The 17457-nt window shown below is 46.7% G+C and overlaps 1 protein-coding gene and 1 pseudogene across 1 annotated transcript; one reads left to right on the top strand and one right to left on the bottom strand.

The window, feature by feature from the left end:
- Positions 1-17457, top strand: part of LOC140198496 (uncharacterized) — an 88652-nt pseudogene that overhangs the window by 22699 nt on the left and 48496 nt on the right.
- On the bottom strand, positions 4062-15642 carry LOC140198341 (uncharacterized). The gene is made up of 3 exons (XM_072259439.1): positions 15605-15642; positions 9478-11259; positions 4062-8379 (listed from the first exon to the last, which is right to left on the bottom strand). The coding sequence occupies exons 2-3, from the start codon at positions 10539-10541 to the stop codon at positions 8343-8345; spliced, it is 1101 nt and encodes a 366-aa protein (XP_072115540.1). The 5' UTR covers positions 10542-11259; positions 15605-15642; the 3' UTR covers positions 4062-8342.

Genomic DNA, 17457 nt, shown 5'->3' on the forward strand with positions numbered 1-17457 from the left:
CCCAACAGGCTCAGAAGTGAAGTCTTGTCTCACCTGGACGGACTGTTTGGGGCCCTGAATGGTTGCAAGAAATGAGGTGTAGGGACAGGTGTAGCACTTAAGCTTACAGGGATAAGTGCCGGGTTGGAGATCAGTGGGGATGGACGTGCGGATAAGGGAGTCGCGGAGGGACCAATCCCTGCGGAAAGTGGAGAGGGGTGGAGAGGGAAGGATGTGCTTAGCAGGGATCGGTCCCTCCGCAACTCCCTTATCCACACGTCCATCCCCACTGATCTCCAACCCGGCACTTATCCCCGTAAGCGTAAGTGCTATACCTGTCCCTGCACCTCATCTCTTGCAACCATTCACGGCCCCAAACAGTCCTTCCGGGTGAGACAACACTTCACCTGTGAGTCTGTTGGGGTCATCTATTGCATCCAGTGCTCCCGGTGCGGCCTCCTCTACATCGGTGAAACCTGATGCAGATTGGGGAACTGCTTCGTCGAGCACCTCCACTCCGTCTGCCACAACAGACAGGATCTCCCGGTAGCCACTCACTTCAACTCTGCTTCCCATTCCCATTCAGATATGTCCATACATGGCCTCCTCTACTGCCATGATGAGGCTAAACTCAGGTTGGAGGAGCAACACCTCATATACCATCTAGATAGTCTCCAGCCCCTTGGTATGAACATAGAATTCTCCAACTTCCAGTAATTCCCTCCCCCTCCCTTCCTCTATCCCTATGTCACTGTACTCCCCCCCTCCAGATCCCTCATGGTTCTGCCTCCTTCTTCTACTACCCATTGTTTTCAGGGCTATGACGTCAATGCTTCCCCTCCCCCACCCCTCTGTCTTTCAAATTACTGGTCTTTCAACTGAAACTCCAAGCATTCTTCAAATCCTTCACCATCTTTCATTCTTCAGTCCTGACGAAGGGTTCCAGCCCGAAAAGTCGACTCATCGTTTCTAACTGATGCTGCCCGACCTGCTGAGTTCATCCAGCGTACTGAAAGTGTTGCTTTGATCACAGCATCTGCAGATTATTTTGTCTAATACTACCGGTGTTGTCCCCGTACAGTCGGAGGAGATGGGAGCTGATGTATCTCCCAAACGCTGCCGAGCTCCAGCTATATAAATCCAAGGACTAGAATTCAGAACAAAAATATATTTCCCAGTTAATCTCCGATGAATAATCTACCTTTCAGTCATTGAAAATCTCAATTAGTGCTGTTCGGCTAAAAGAAAAAATCCTTCCGTCAGCTTTAGTTCTCTGTGGGTAAATAACGACATGAAACACCTTTGCCCTTGATGACAAGTGACTTGTGACTTTCATATCAGAAGAGTGCTACTATGGTAATTACCACTACCCTCCCTTTCATGTCCGTTGGCATTGCCATCAATAGGTTCATCCCTGTCAATCGCTTGTTGGGAGGGTATTAGAGTAATTAGAAAATTGACAGGATCAAGCATGTTGTAAGAAGTGCTGTTTGTAGTGCTGTGGGACATGACAAGAACTTAAAATAACACCAATGGACAGAGTCAAATTGAGCCAAGTCACAGGTTGATTGAGGGCAGAAATCGCCCATTCTCATACAGACAGGAACACAGCCATAGAACATAAGAACTTAAGAAATAGGAGCAGATGTAGGCCATGTGGCCCATCGAGCCTGCCCTGCCATTCAATAAGACCATGGCTGATCTGTCCGTAAACTCAGCTCCATCTACCTGTCTTTTCCCCATAACCTTTAATTCCCCTATGTAAAAATCTATCTAACTGTATCTTAAGTATATTTAGTGAAGAAGCCTCAAATTTCCCAGTTGCAACCGAACTGACCCTCTTGAGGTCAGTCCCTCCGTGTCCCATCCACCTCTCGGCGTTGACACAATAGATGTTCCCGTTCCTCTTCATGGGTCGACTGAGTCGTGGAGACGGTGTGTAACCACCTCTCTCACCTCAGGACCCTTTCCATCCCTTCTATCCTGAGATCAGAGGGATCAACATTCAACCTCTATTTTTTTTTAACATTGATTTATTTCTAATTTTAAAAGTTACCATTTCTATGTGCCGGTGGGTGTTTGTCTTCCGGAGCAGTTCTGTCTGAAGTTGTTTGATCTGACCAATGGGTTTTCCCCCGGGTGGACCAGCTGACAGTTACTGTAGTGGCTCTGGAGGGGACCCAGTCACTAATGTTCCAGGCCACACACCGCATGGTAAACCCCAGTACAGACTGGCACCGAGATCTCCCAGAATAGAGGATTCCTTGTCTGACACCAGCAGGCTCTGCCCATCCGTACCAGAATATGACTGGTTACCCCAGTCGCCGACAGATACAGTTGGTGTGTCATTCACTGGGGGCACACATCATGCTCTCTGCTGGCACCAACCCAGCCCCAGGACCCTGCTCTCCACTTGGCAACAGCTCTTTTTGGGGAACCAACCATTTGGACTCGACCCCATTCAGGGGCATCCCTGTTGTGGGTGGGTTAAACTTTGCGGAGGGCAGTCTCAGATCTCAACTGATCTTTTATGTGATCCCCCCCCTCCAAACCCACTCTCCAACATGGACATACCCGCAAGCCCTCTCCACAATCCCTATGCGACTATCTTTGTTCCTGCGGCTGGCACAGCCGGAGAGAGTATATCGGCCCCAGAGGCAGCTTGACTGAGTAGCAGGTGTTCATGGCGAGGGTTAAACTCCGTCGGTCTGGACATCATGAGCTTGGAGCTGGTTAGCCACTCTCATCTCTATTCCTAGTAATTCCCATCCAAACTTCCCTCCCTTCTGGTTCACCCAAAGAAAACTTCCCAGGAGTCCCTGTTTGAGTCGGCCATGACCTGCTGTGATTTTGGCTGATGTACTGAACACAAGGGGGATCTCAGTACGGAACTGAGAGTTCGGAAAGTCCTCCATACGTCCTCTCAACACCAACTATCCATTCCAGTCACCAACAGTACCCTGTCCAGCACCACCTTCCCAAGCCCTGATCCGGCCTTGGTCGCACCAGGCGGTGCAGGTGGAGTGGGCTACTGCCAGTGGAAACAGGCGTGAAACAGTCCAGGACACATGAGTGTGCGAATCTCTTCTGCTAGTGTGATTGCACCTTCTTATTCCCAAGTTCTACTCAATGGACTCAGTGTCTGACCGCTCCTTTATGTCTCCAAGGAGTGCAGCTGTGATAGTGTCCTGATTAGGAGTGCAACTCCACACCCTCTTTTACCTCCTTCTTTAACTTCTCTGAAACATGGAATATCTGGTGCATTAATCACGCTTCCCTGCTCCTCTCAGTAGTGACTACATCGTAGTTCCATGTACTGATCAATGCTCTGTTCATCACCTTTAATCACAATATACACGACAAACTATCCGACCCATCATGCCTGTTATTTCCCTTTTGCCACCTATCCTGCCGCTGCTTTGATCCGTCCTGGATCCCGGCACCCGGGAGGTAACACACCATTCTGCTGTCTCTTTTGTGGCCACAGAATCTCCTTGCTGTTCCCCGAACTATCCTGTCCCCTATAACTACTGTACTGCCTCCTTTACCCTTCCGTGTCAGGCTCAGAGCCGGCCACAGTGCCACAAGCCTGGCTGCTGCTGCCGTGAGTTGATGGGTCATTTCTCACCAGCAGTATCCAAAAGGGCATATATTTTGCTGATGGGAATGGCAAAAGGGGAACACTGTACTGACTTCTTAATCACCTTACCTTTCCTGGTTGTCACCCACCTACTGTCCGAAGCCTTTACTCTAGTTCTGACCACCTCTCCAAGAACCTCATCGATATTTTCAGCCTTCTAAATGATCCTCAGCCCATCCAACTCCAACTCCAACTCGAGAAGAGGGTGAGGTATCATGGACCTCGGGGAATACTTGTGGAAAACAGTTAGAGAAAAGAAAAGATAATACCAGCGATTTAAAAGCTGTTCTAATGAGATGTATGCTGTGTCACATACCCCGTGACGGGAATAAAGAACCAGCAGAGATGGAAAACACTTTGGAGTCCAGTATTGCTATTAACTAATAATATTTATTAGTAACTATGCAATACAGTAATATAAATGTAGATAAATCAAACAGGTTAGCAATGATTATATATAAAAGTAAGTGTGGAATATATATATATGTATGAAAAACCAAGCTTCTTTAAGTCTAGGGGTAAAAAGATACAGTCTTAAAATGTTGAGTAAAGTTCAGTTCAGTTCAAGTCGTGGTATTTAGTTGAGTAGTGATGGAGAGAGAGAGAGAGAGAGAATGAATTGAATCCTCAGGTGAGCTGATGCCATTGATCTTCTCGTCATCTGCCGAAATCCGTTACACGTCACCGACTGTGACTTTAACCAGGGGGACCGGTTTTCTGTGGTGGAGCTATCACCCCGGCAAGGGTGGACACATAGACAACTTCCCACCAGTCAACCCCTTCTTCACGCTGGAATAGCAATTTGGAATCGATCCGCCTGATCGATCCTCCAAAACCCACTTTCTCTGCGGGCACAACAATGCTCATTCAATGTCCAGATCATGTGTCTGATGTCTATATCATCTGACCTCCTATTTATTTCTCTGTGCTGAGCATCACCTGTTATTCAAAGAGTCCCTCCTTCCTTTGTCTGTGAAGAAATGCACAAGCAGGCAACAAGTCATTGAAAGTAACATCAATAATGTCCTTTCGGTCACCATAGCAACTTTCGAGCTGCTCAGTGCTGACTCCAACTCTGAACTCAGTAGAAATCCAAAGTTACTTCCAATGCCTTAAAGTGGCAGTCCAACCGTTGATCTTGGTCTCTCTCTCTTTTCCAAACAAACCATCAATGATATATGTCTCTCTCTGTCTCTCTTCAAACAATTAATAGGGGCACTCCTGGATCCCCTCACAGCTGGAAGATCCAAGTGAAGTGACAGAACCTTTGGAAAGTACTGCACAGAAACTGGCCCTTCTGCCCATGCCAAAACCATTTAAACTGCCTAATCTCTTCGACCTGCTTTGGGACTATAGTCCTCAGTACCTAACCAAGCATTGCTTATACGTTGAAATCGAGCTCTTTCACATCACTTGTGCTGGCAGCTCATTCCACACTGTAATGGTGCTCCGAGTGAAGGAGCTACACCCTACATTCCCCAGAAGTTTTCAGCTTTCACCCGTAACTCATGACCTCAGGTTTTACTCCCACTTAATTTCAGTTGAAAAAGCCTGCTTACGTTTACCCTATCTAAACCACTCATAGTTTTGTCTACCTCCACCAAATCTCCTCTCAATCTTCCATGTACAATTGAATAAAGTCCAAACCTCTTCAATCCTTTCTCATACCTCAGGTCCACCAGATCCAGCAACATCCTTGTCAAATTTCTCTCTGCTCTTCCAACCTTATTTACATCTTTCATGCAGGTAGGTAAGCAAAACTGTGCACAATAATCCAGATTACTGCTCAAACAACTGGCAATCAAGTGTCAGCCATTTTACCTGCCATGGGAGATTTCAGCAATCATTTTGGTGGCGGTCTATATTCCACCTCAGGCTACAGACAAACTCGGTAATGTGATCAACAGGCACCAATAGTTCACCCTGGTGCTACTCCCGTCATTCTGGGGGAGATTCGAACCAGGCCAGTTTGAAAAAGTCTCGAAATAATTACCAACAAATCACTGATAGTACCAGAGGAACCAACACCCTGAGCCACTATCACATCACCATCAAGATCGCTTACCATGCTGTCCCAGGCTCACACTTTGGAATGTCTGAACACCTGGCTGTACGTCTTCTCCCGGAGGATCGGCAGACACCGAATATTGCAACAGCAGCAGTGAGGACCAAGAAGATATGAACAAGCGAGGTGCAGAAGCACTTACAGGACAACTTAGAATGGGTGTATTCAGGGACTCATCTTCGAGTGTGAGTGAGTACGGCACAGCTGACACCGACTTCATTAAAACCTGTGTGGATGAGTGTGTCCCAACAAGAACTTACTATACGTTTCCCAGATCAAAAGCTGTGGATGACCAGGAGGCTCGTAGTCTGCCGGGCGTTAGATCTGTGGCATTTAAGTCTGGCCACCCAGGTCTGTACAAATAAATGAGGCATGACTTGCAGAGGGCTATTTCAAGAGCCAAGAAACAATTCCAAGCGAGGTTGCAGACGACATCGAATGTCAATTCCGGCAGGGTTTACACACCATTACTTCCTTCAAAGGTAATGCTCTGAAACCAGAGCTAACCAATTAGTGGGGGTATTAAAAGACATTTTCAATCTCATTGCTATGGTCGGAACTTCCCACCGACTTCCAAAGGGTACAATTATACCAGTGCCCAGGAAGAGCTGGGTGAGCTCCCTTAATGACTATTGTTCACTAGCACTCTCATCTTAGGTGACGAAGTGCTTTGAGAGTTGGATTATGGCTGAGATCAACTCCCGCTTCAGCAAGCACCTGGACCCACTGCAATTTGCCTATCACCCAATACTCCAAGTGACGCCTCGCCTGTGCATTATAAAGATTTAACAATACATCCTTGCGTGTGTATTTTGGTCTTCTTGAAATGAATGCATACATAGTATGTGCCTTCCTCACCAACGACTCAGCCTGCAAATTAAACTTCAGAGTCCAGCACAAGGACTCCCGAGTGTCTTTGCAGCTCAGGTGTTTAGAAAATGCTCTGCGCTTTTATTTGATATAACAAACTGCACGATGATACACCTCCCAGAATACTGTCAAAACAAGTTTTGTCTGAAATAAATTTTCTGTTGTAATTCAGTGAAATCTACTGGAACTGGGCTGCTGAGAATGCAGCAGCATTTGTTCACTGGAGGTCAGATGATTTTGCATTGATGAACCACTTCTGACTCCATGTTGTTTACGTTATTGAGGGATAGTGCAGAGCACACCAGGACATCCGCATGCAGGATACTCAACAGATCTTTATTGACAACCCTGCTCGTACAGTGTGTGAACTCCTCCCATGTGGAAGTGGCTAACTGAGTGACAGAGGAATGACACTTAGCTACCACTACACTTCCATCAGTCCACATGAATAACGAATATACAACTGGGAAATAATACACTTTATTGGAGAACATGTAACCTTCAATTGAGCATTCGACCATTACGTGGACACTTATCAGTCGTATTCCAACATCAACCATTTCTGAATATCTGTGAATAAACCATCAAGAGCAATTTCTGTACTTATCTGATTACCTGATACCTCCTTGAAATTCAACTTCTCTATCCCCCGCTTCATTCCCAGAATATTTGGTGACGAACGTATCTGATTCTCTCCTCCATTGTCTCTGCCTTGGCTGAGAGGAGGGAAAAGATCGCCTTGCCTTAACCCACCCTTGTGGATGCTGACTATGAAGTGAACTACCCTTCAGCTCTGGGTGCAAAGTGAAAGTGTTTGCCCAACTCACTGAGGGGTCAACTGCTCCTTCACCATCACCATCGTCAATTGGCTGAAAGATAAATCTGAGAGTATCATCATCTCCATCCAGAGCATCCCATTGACAATGTGACTTATGGACCTCAGCTTCCAAAGAACATTCACTATCTACAAGTTGGTTCATATGGTGCCAACCTGAACTCTCTAGAGCTGTCTGGATCTGACAGACTGCCACAAAAAAACTGTGGGTCAATTGTTTAAGAAAAATAACAAGATGGCTTGAGTCGCAAAAATAGATTGAGGTGCTTTCATTTATCTCAAAACAAGACAAAAAACTGGGAAGAAAACACAATACATATATATATATATATATAGCCACCCTCAGACTAAACACAAAAGAAAACTAACCCCAAAGCCTTGGTAACCCAAGGCTTGTAACTGCTAAGCCCCCCGCCCCCAGACCAACCAAAAGCTAATTAACTCAATTATCCAATTAAAGATGGTATCCTCCACCATCAGCACACCTGTGCAGGTTGTTCCTGCCTCTATATGAGACAGCTCCATGCAGCAGCTCTGGTTCAGACCCAGTCACTATTACTGCTGGGGATGAGTGTTTTCCCGAATGCGCCATGTGCCGTCCGTAGTCAGTGATGAGCCTTCGTCACACAGACTGTTGGGTTGGCTCTGTCCCTGACATGACCTTGCATATCTCAGAAATGTGATAGGCCCCAGCTGATGTATGGAGATCGTAACCTTCTGTCATCTTTCCAACCTCCAAAGTTTTGTTCGCATGTCAAAATTAGCTCTAATCTGCTGTGTTTTCTTTTCCACATTATGGTCTGTGATTTAATGGACTTCCTTAGTAGTGTCGATTAATTGCTGTAGCCATTTGACCTTTGCAATACCATCTGCTGTCTCGTGCTTGTACTGTGAACTGTGTACTGTGGGCTTCACTGTTGGCTCATACAGTGAAAAGCTGTGGTTCCCTCCACTCACCCAGATGGCATGGTTTCCAGCATTCTTGTCCCTCTAAGAGAAGAAAGATGAAGTTAATTCACCGGCTTACAACTGGACAATGACAAGACCATTTACACAGCAAAGAACTTGTCCATACTTTCTTCACTACCCCGTCTACGTGTGTCACCACTTTCAGGGAACTCTGTACTTGTATCCCTCTGCCCCTCTACTCTGCCACACTCCCTGGGCCCTGTCATTCACTCTGTATGTTCTGCTCTGGTTTAACTTCCCAAAATCAATCACATTTTGCTTGTCCCAGTTAAGTTCCACCTGCCGTTCCTGAGCCCACATTCCCAGCTGGTCTCTGTCCCATTGTAGACAACCCTCACTTTCACCACACACCAGTTCTGGTGTCATGCACACCCTCACTAATAGTCCGACCTACACTTTCCTCCAAATCATTCACACACATGACTCACACCAGTTTACTGCAAGATGACAGAGAGAAGTGACAGTGGAGCTCAGCTCAAACAAAGAAGACAAGCGAAACAAAGAGCAGGAGAGTGGTGGTAGAGGGAACTCGTCGGATCTGGTCCAGGTGGAAACGGAGAGCTCTGTGGCTTTCCTGGTGGGAGGTGGAGGTGTATATGGACGGGGTATCCACAGTGAAAATAACATGATCGGGGCAGGGAATTTTAAATCATTGAAAAGATTTTATGTGTGTTGCTTGGATTTCTAGCATCTGCAGATTTTCGCTTGTTTGTGAATGGGCAATTCTGTTTCTTGCAGGCAGAGCGAATGTAATTGCAAAATGGACTGCATTGGGTCTCACTGATGTAGAGGAGGTCACACCGGGAGCATCAGATAGAGTAGATCAATCTGACAGACTCGCAGGTGAAGTGTTGCCTCACCTGGAAGGACTGTTTGTGATCCAGAATGGAGCTGAGGGAGGAAGTAAATGGGAGTGTGTAGAACTTCCCTTGCTGGCAAGGAATATTTCAGGAGGGAGATTAATGGGGGGGAGGGATGTAAAGATAGGAAGGTAGGAAGCAGTTTAGTCAAGATAACTGTGCAAATCTGTAGGTTAAAAAAAAAAGTTAGCTGGTGTGAATGTGATTTGTGAGACCTGCCACCTGCCACGGTTGGTGTCGTTCTCAAGTCAGCCGTCACCTGAATGTGTTGGGGTGGATGGTGGAGGGTTTACAGGGATGCCGAGTGAAAGGCCTCTCCCCAGTGTGAACTCGCTGATGTTCGTTCAGTTGAGATGACCGACTGAATTCCTTCCCACAGTCTGAGCATTTGAAAGGTTTTTCCCCAGTGTGAACTCGCTGATGTTCCTTCAGTTGAGAAGACCGAGTAAACCTCTTCCCACATTCAGAACAGGTGAATGGCTTCTCCCCAGTGTGAACTCGCTGATGAACTTTCAAGTCAGATGACCAAATGAATTGCTTCCCACAGACTGAGCAGGTGAATGGTTTCTTCCCAGTGTGAACTAACTGGTGTGTCAGTAGGTGAGATGATCTAGTGAATCTCTTCCCACATTCGGAACAGGTAAATGGCCTCTCCCCGGTGTGAAGTCGCTGATGAACTTTCAGGTCAGATGACCGTGCAAATTCCTTCCCACAATCTGAACAGGTGAATGGTTTCTCGCCCGTGTGAACTCGCTGATGTATTTTTAAGTCAGATGACCGTGTGAATTCCTTCCCACAGTCTGAGCAGGTGTATGGCTTCTCCCCAGTGTGAATTCGCTGATGAACTTTCAAGTTATATGACCGTGTGAATTCTTTCCCACAATCTGAGCAGGTGAATGGTTTCTCTCCAGTGTGAACTAACTGATGTGTCAGTAGGTGAGATGGCCGAGTGAATCCCTTCCCACAGTCTGAGCAGGTGAATGGCCTCTCCCCAGTGTGAACTCCGTAGTCCTTCACAAGGGTGGATGACTGAGTGAATCCCTTCCCACATTCAGAGCAGCAGAAACACCACTCCCCAGTGTGAACTAACTGGTGACTCAGTAGGTGATGTGACCGAATGAATCCCCTTCCAAATTCAGAGCATGTGAATGGCCTGTCCCAGGTGTGAACTAACTGGTGCGTCAGTAGGTGAGATGACCGAGTGAATGCCTTCCCACAGTCTGAGCAGGTGAATGGCCTCTCCCCAGTGTGAACTCGCTGGTGTCTCTGTAGTGTTGAAAAGTGAGTGAATCCCTTCCCACAGTCTGAGCAGATAAATGGCATCTTCTCAGTGTGAACTTGCTGATGTTCATTCAGTTGAGATGATTGCGCGAACCCTTTTTCACATCCAGAACAGGTGAATGGCCTCTCCCCGGTGTGAACTCACTGCTGTCACTGTGCTGTGGTTGAGTGTGTGAGTGAGCTGGTGAATTTTCGGATTATCTTCAGCATCGATGACAGAATGAATTGCTTCCCAGTCAGAACAGGTGGAGCATCTCACTCTGGTGTGAACTTGCTGAGGTGTCTTCAGACTGGATGACTGAGTGGTTCCCCTCCCTCACACAGAGCGGGTGAATGGCCTCTCCCCACTGTGAACTCACTGGCGCGTCTGCGGGTAGCCTGTGAGAGAATCTCTTCCCACACTGAGAGAAGGAGAATGATATCTTACTACGATCAATTCTCTGGCAATTCAGAAAGTCAGACATTTGAATCCCTTGTACAATCAATGCAGTTGAAGAACTGATCTCCAGTGAACAAATGCTGGTGTTTCTCAGCTCCCGGTTCCAGTGAATTTCACTGAGTTACAACAGAGAACTTTATTTCAGAGACAGAATACATTTCCAGCTGGGATGAGATCATTCTTCATCTCCAAGGATCGGAAATAGATGTGTTGATGTTACAAGGAAAATACTTGTTCACTCTTTAAATATCCAGACAGAAAGAGCAAAACTGACATGTTGTTTTTGAGCTTCTGGTACACAAGTGTTCCGCCATTTTGAACCTGTAAAAATATTTGCAAAATATTTCAGGTGAGATTTTAGTCTGTGGTGAGAACTCAAGAACATAAGAAATAGGAGCAGGAGTAGGCCATCTGGCCCGTCGAGCCTGTTCCACCATTTAATAAGATCATGGCTGATACGGACATGGACTCATCTCCACCTACCTGCCTTTTCCCCATAACCCTTAATTCCCCTACTATGCTGAAATCTATCCAACTTTCTCTCAAAAACATTTACTGAGGCTGCCTCCACTGTTTCTTTGGGCAGAGAAACCTGCAGATTCACCACTCTCTGGGAGAAACAGTTCCTCCTCATCTCCGTCCCACATCCCCCGAATCTTGAGGCAATGTCCTCTAGTTCTAGTCTCACCTGCCAGTGAAAACAACTTTCCTGCCTCTATCTTAACTTATCCTGAGGTCTTCAGGGTCCTAAAAGGTCTCCTTTCAGTGTGATGTCTGGCATTACAATGTTACCCAGTTCAGCTCAGGTTGAGATATATCCCAGGCTACTGTGGGGAGCGAGGGAGGAGATTGCTGAGCCTCTGGCAATGACCTTTGTATTATCAATCAGGACAGGAGAAGAACCAGAGGACTGGAAGACATTGTTCTCTTGTTCAAGAAAGGGTGTAGAGGTAACCTAGGAAAGTATAGACCAGTGAACCTTACTTCAGTGGTGGGCAAGTTGTTGGAGAAGATACTGGCAGGCAGGACTTATGAACATTTGCAGAGATATAATTTGATTAGGGGTAGTCAGCATGGCTTTGTCAAGGGCAGGTCATGCTTTACAACTCTGATTGAATTCTTTGACGATGTAACAAAGCACGCTGATGAAAGTACAGCATTGGGTGTAGCGTACATGGCTTTCAGTAAGACTTTTGACAATGTTCCTCATGTGAGGCCCATTCAGAAAGTAACAAGACAAGGATCCAGGGAGACCTTGCTTTGTGGATCCAGAATTGGCTTGTCCACAGGAGGCAAAGTGTGGTTGTAGATGGTTCACATTCTTCATGGAGACGGTGACCAATAGTGCTCCACAGGGATCTGTTCTGGGACCTCTCTTCTTTCTAATTTTTACAAATGACCTTCATGAGAAAGTAGAAGGGTGGGGTAGTAAGTTTGCTGATGACACAAAAGTTGAGGTGTCGTGGATAGTCAGGATGGTTGTCAGAGGTTACTGCGCCACATTGATATAGGATGCAAATCTGGGCTGAGAGGTGGCAGGTGGAGTTCAACCCAGTGGTTCATTTTGTTACGTTCAATTTGAAGCCAAAACACAATATTAATGTTCGGACTCGTGGCAGTGTGGAGGATCAGCGAGATCTTGGAGTCCATGTCAATAGTACACTCAAAGGTGCTGTTCAGGTTAACACTGTTGTTAAGAAATCCTTCATCAGCCATGGGACTGAGATCAAAAGCCATGAGGTAATGTTACCAATATATAAGACCTTAGTTAGACCCCACTTTTGGTGTTTAATTCAATTCTGGTCACCTCACTACAGGAAGCATGAGGATAATATAGAAAGAGTGCAGAGAAGATTTACAAGGATGTTGCTTGGATTGGAGAACATGCCTTATGAGAATCGGTTGAGTGAACTTTGGAGCAACAGAAGATGAGAGGTGACCTGATAGAGGTGAGTAAGATGATGAGGGCCAGAGGCTTTTTCCCAAGACTGAAATGGCTCACATGAGGGGGCACAGTTTTAAGGTGTTTGGAAGTAGGTACAAGGGGGATGTCAGAGGCAAATTTTACACACAGAGAGTGGAGGGTGTGTTGAATACACTGCGAAGATGGGAGAGGTGGATACAATAGGGTATTTTAAGAGACTCTCAGACAGATATATGGAGCTAGGAAAAGCAGAGGGCTATGTGGTAGGGAAATTCTGGACCGCTTCTCAATTAGGTTGCACGATCAGCACAATGTTCTGGGCCGAAGGGCATGTAATGTGCTGTAAATTTCTATGTTTCTATATGAACGCCTCATCTTCTAACAAGGCACGGATCAGGCATCCTGAGTGACTATCAAATTCTCTGTCTGTATGAGAATGGGCTATTTCTGCCTCCAATCAACCTGTGACTTAGCTCAATTTGTCCTGACCTTTGGTATCATTTCAAGTTCTGGTCATGTTCCACAACATTACAAACAGCACTTGTTACTACATCTATGATCCTGGAGATTTTCTAATTACAGGCATCCCCCTCCACCCCCCCCCCAGCTGATTGACACTGATGAATCCATCGATGGCAATGCCAATGACCATGAAGGTTAGGACCATGAAGGTGTAGTCATGGGCACCCATATGGGTCCCAGCTATGCCTGCTTTTTTGTTCGCTTTGTGGAACAATTCACGTTCCAAGCCTATACTGGTATCTGTCCCCCACTTTTCCTTCGCTACATCGACGACTGCATTGGCGCTGCTTCCTGCACGCATGTTGAGCTCGTTCACTTCAGTAACTTTGCCTCCAACTTTCACCCTGCCCTCAAGTTTACCTGGTCCATTTCCGACACCTCCCTCCCATTTCTTGATCTTTCTGTCTCTATCTCTGGAGACAGCTTATCGACTGATGTCTACTATAAGCCTACGGACTCTCACAGCTACCTGGACTATTCCTCTTCCCACCATGTATCTTGCAAAAATGCCATCCCCTTCTCACAATTCCTCCGTCTCTGCCACATCTGCTGTCAGGATGAGGCTTTTCATTCCAAGACGAAGGAGATGTCTTTTTTAAAGAAAGAAGCTTCCCTTCCTCCACTATCAACTCTGTTCTCAAATGCATCTCTCCCATTTCACGCCTATCTGCTCTCACTCAATCCTCCCGCCACCCCACTAGGAATAGGTTTCCCTTGTCCTAACCTACCACCCTACCAGCCTCCGGGTCCAACATATAATTCTCCGTAACTTCTGCCACCTCCAACAGGATTCCACCACTGAGCACATCCTTCCCTCCCCCCCCCCCCCACTTTCCGCAGGGATCCCTCCCTACACGACTCCCTTGTCCACTCATCACCCCATCCCTTCCCACCAATCTCCCTCCTGGCACTTATACTTGTAAGCGGAACAAGTGCTACACATGCTGTTACACTTCACCTGTGGGTCGGCTGGGGTGATATACTGCATCTGGTGCTCCCGATGCGGCCTTCTATATATTGGCAAGATCCAACACAGGTTGGGAGACCATTTCACTGAACACCTACGCTCTGTCCGCCAGAGAAAGCAGGATCTCCCAGTAGCCACACATTTTAATTCCATGTCCCATTCCCATTCTGATATGTCTATCCACGGCCTCCTCTACTGTAAAGATGAAGCCACACTCAAGTTGGGCGAACAACACCTTATATTCCATCTGGGTAGCCTCCAACCTGATGGCATAAACATTGATTTCTCTAACTTCCATTAATGCCCCACCTCCCCTTTGTACCCCATCCCTTATTTATTTATTTATTTATTTATTTTCCCCCTCCCCCTTTCTTTCTCCCTCGTCCTCCCGTCCCATGATCCTCTCCATTCTCCAGCCTCATGTCCCTTTTGCCAATCAACTTTCCAGCTGTTAGCTCCATCCCTCCCCCTCCTGTCTTCTCCTATCATTTCGGATCTCCTCCTCCCACTTTCAAATCTCGTACTATCACTTCCTTCAGTTAGTCCTGACGAAGGGTCTCGGCCCGATACGTCGGTTGTACCTCTTCCTATCGATGCTGCCTGGCCTGCTGCGTTCCACCAGCATTGTTTGTGTGTGTTGCATGAAGGGTAGGGTGGTAGTTATTCTGATCGGAGTGCGGCACTTTTGTGATGTGAAACCCACAAGTCACTTGTCATCGAGGACAAAGGTGTTTCATATCGTTATTTACCCAGAGAGAACTAAATCTGACGGAAAGATTTTTTTTGCCATACAGCACTAATTAACATTTTACTGACTAGAAGGTAGACTCTTCATCCGAGATTAACTGGGAAATACATTTTTGTTCCGAGTCACTAATCCTCAGATTTACATAGCTGGAACTCGGCAGTGTTTGGGAGATACATTAGCTCCCATTTCCTCCTAATGTACGGGGACAACGCTAGCAGTGTCACCCATGGCTGCCTCTTTACCCAGAAGGCCCCACGAACGAGAAACCAGACCGTCAGCCACCAAAAATCACGTGATGCGCATGCGCCGCAGAAATGGCGGCGGCTCCAGCCCTCATCAGCCAAAAGCCCCGCGGGGCTCGGATACAGATTGAGGGGCTGAGGGAAAGAGAACGAACCGGGGCTGTCCTGGGGTGCAGGACCAGCGCGGTAGGAACTCAAAGTAATAGCCCTTCAAACGCGTTTCAGACGCCGATGTTTAATTCCCGACTGGAGACCCCTCCTACCTGCAGCCGAACCTTGTGATCCGCTCCTCTACTGCGCGCATGCGCGATTTGGGGGAATGGTGCCTCAAACCTCTGCGCATGCGCATGTGTGTAACAAGATAAAATCTGCGGATGCGTAAATCCAAAGCAACACCAGGAAAATGCTGGAGGAAAGTCAGGGGGCAGACAACTATGGAGAGGAGTGAACAGTCGCCGTTTCAGACCAAGATCTTTCTTCAGATCTGGAAAGGAAGGGAGGGGGTAATAATGTGGGGCAGGTGAGGTGAGAGGTAAAAGCGGGAGAGGAGGAGGAGTGAAGTAAAGAGCTGGGTAGTTGGTTGATGAGAGAGGTAAAGGGCTGGAGGATGATGATGATAATGATAATCACCATTTAATAAATATTCTATTGATCCCCAGTGGGAAATTCATTCGTTTCAGCAGCAACATTTAAAAACACTTTAAGGAACGTGCAGACTTTAAAATAAAATAGAGAATAATGTCCTCGTTGTCCACGGGAATGGTACCGGAGGATTGGAGGGAGGCGAATGTTCTCCCCTTGTTCAAAAAAGGTAGTAGGGATAGTCCGGGTAATTATAGACCAGTGAGCCTTACGTCTGTGGTGGTTTAGCTGTTGGAAAAGATTCTTAGAGATAGGATCTCTGGGCATTTACAGAATCATGGTCTGATCAGGGACAATCAGCATGGCTTTGTGAAGGGCAGATCGTGTCTAACAAGCCTGATAGAGTTCTTTGAGGAGGTGACCAGGCATATAGATGAGGGTAGTGCAGTGGATATGATCTATATGGATTTTAGTAAGGCATTTGACAAGGTTCCACACGGTAGGCTTATTCAGAAAGTCAGAAGGCATGGGATCCAGGGAAGTTTGGCCAGAATTGGCTTGCCTGCAGAAGGCAGAAAGCCGTGCTGGAGGAAATGCATTCAGATTAGAGGATTGTGACTAGTGGTGTCCCACAAGGATCTGTTCTGGGATCTCTACTTTTCATGATTTTTATTAACGACCTGGATGTTGGGGTAGAAGGGTGGGTTGGCAAGTTTGCAGACGACACAAAGGTTAGTGGTGTTGTAGATATTGTAGAGGATTGTCAAAGATTGCAGAGAGACATTGATGGGATGCAGAAGTGGGCTGAGAAGTGGCAGATGGAGTTCAACCCGGAGAACTGTGAGGTGGTACACTTTGGAAGGACAAACTCCAAGGTAGAGTACAAAGTAAATGGCAGGATACTTGGTAGTGTGGAGGAGCAGAGGGATCTGGGGGTAGATGTCCACCGATCCCTGAAAGTTGCCTCACAGGTGGATAGGGTAGTTAAGAAAACTTATGGGGTGTTAGCTTTCATAAATCGAGGGATAGAGTTTAAGAGTCGCGATGTAATGATGCAGCTCTATAAAACTCTGGTTAGGCCACACTTGGAGTACTGTGTCCAGTTCTGGTCGCCTCACTATAGGAAGAATGTGGAAGCATTGGAAAGGGTACAAAGGAGATTTACCAGGATGCTGCCTGGTTTAGAGAGTATGGATTATGATCAGAGATTAAGGGAGCTAGGGCTTTACTCTTTGGAGAGAAGGAGGATGAGAGGAGACATAATAGAGGTGTACAAGATAATAAGAGGAATAGATAGAGTGGATAGCCAGCGCCTCTTCCCCGGGGCACCACTGCTCAACACAAGAGAACATGGCTTTAAGCTAAGGGGTGGGAATTTCAAAGGGGATATTAGATGAAGGTGTTTTTACTCAGAGAGTGGTTGGTGCGTGGAATGCACTGCCTGAGTCAGTGGTGGAGGCAGATACACTAGTGAAGTTTAAGAGACAACTAGACAGGTATATGGAGGAATTTAAGGTGGGGGCTTATATGGGAG

Source organism: Mobula birostris, chromosome 5, assembly GCF_030028105.1.
Source record: "Mobula birostris isolate sMobBir1 chromosome 5, sMobBir1.hap1, whole genome shotgun sequence".
In the NCBI taxonomy this organism is placed as follows: domain Eukaryota; kingdom Metazoa; phylum Chordata; class Chondrichthyes; order Myliobatiformes; family Myliobatidae; genus Mobula; species Mobula birostris.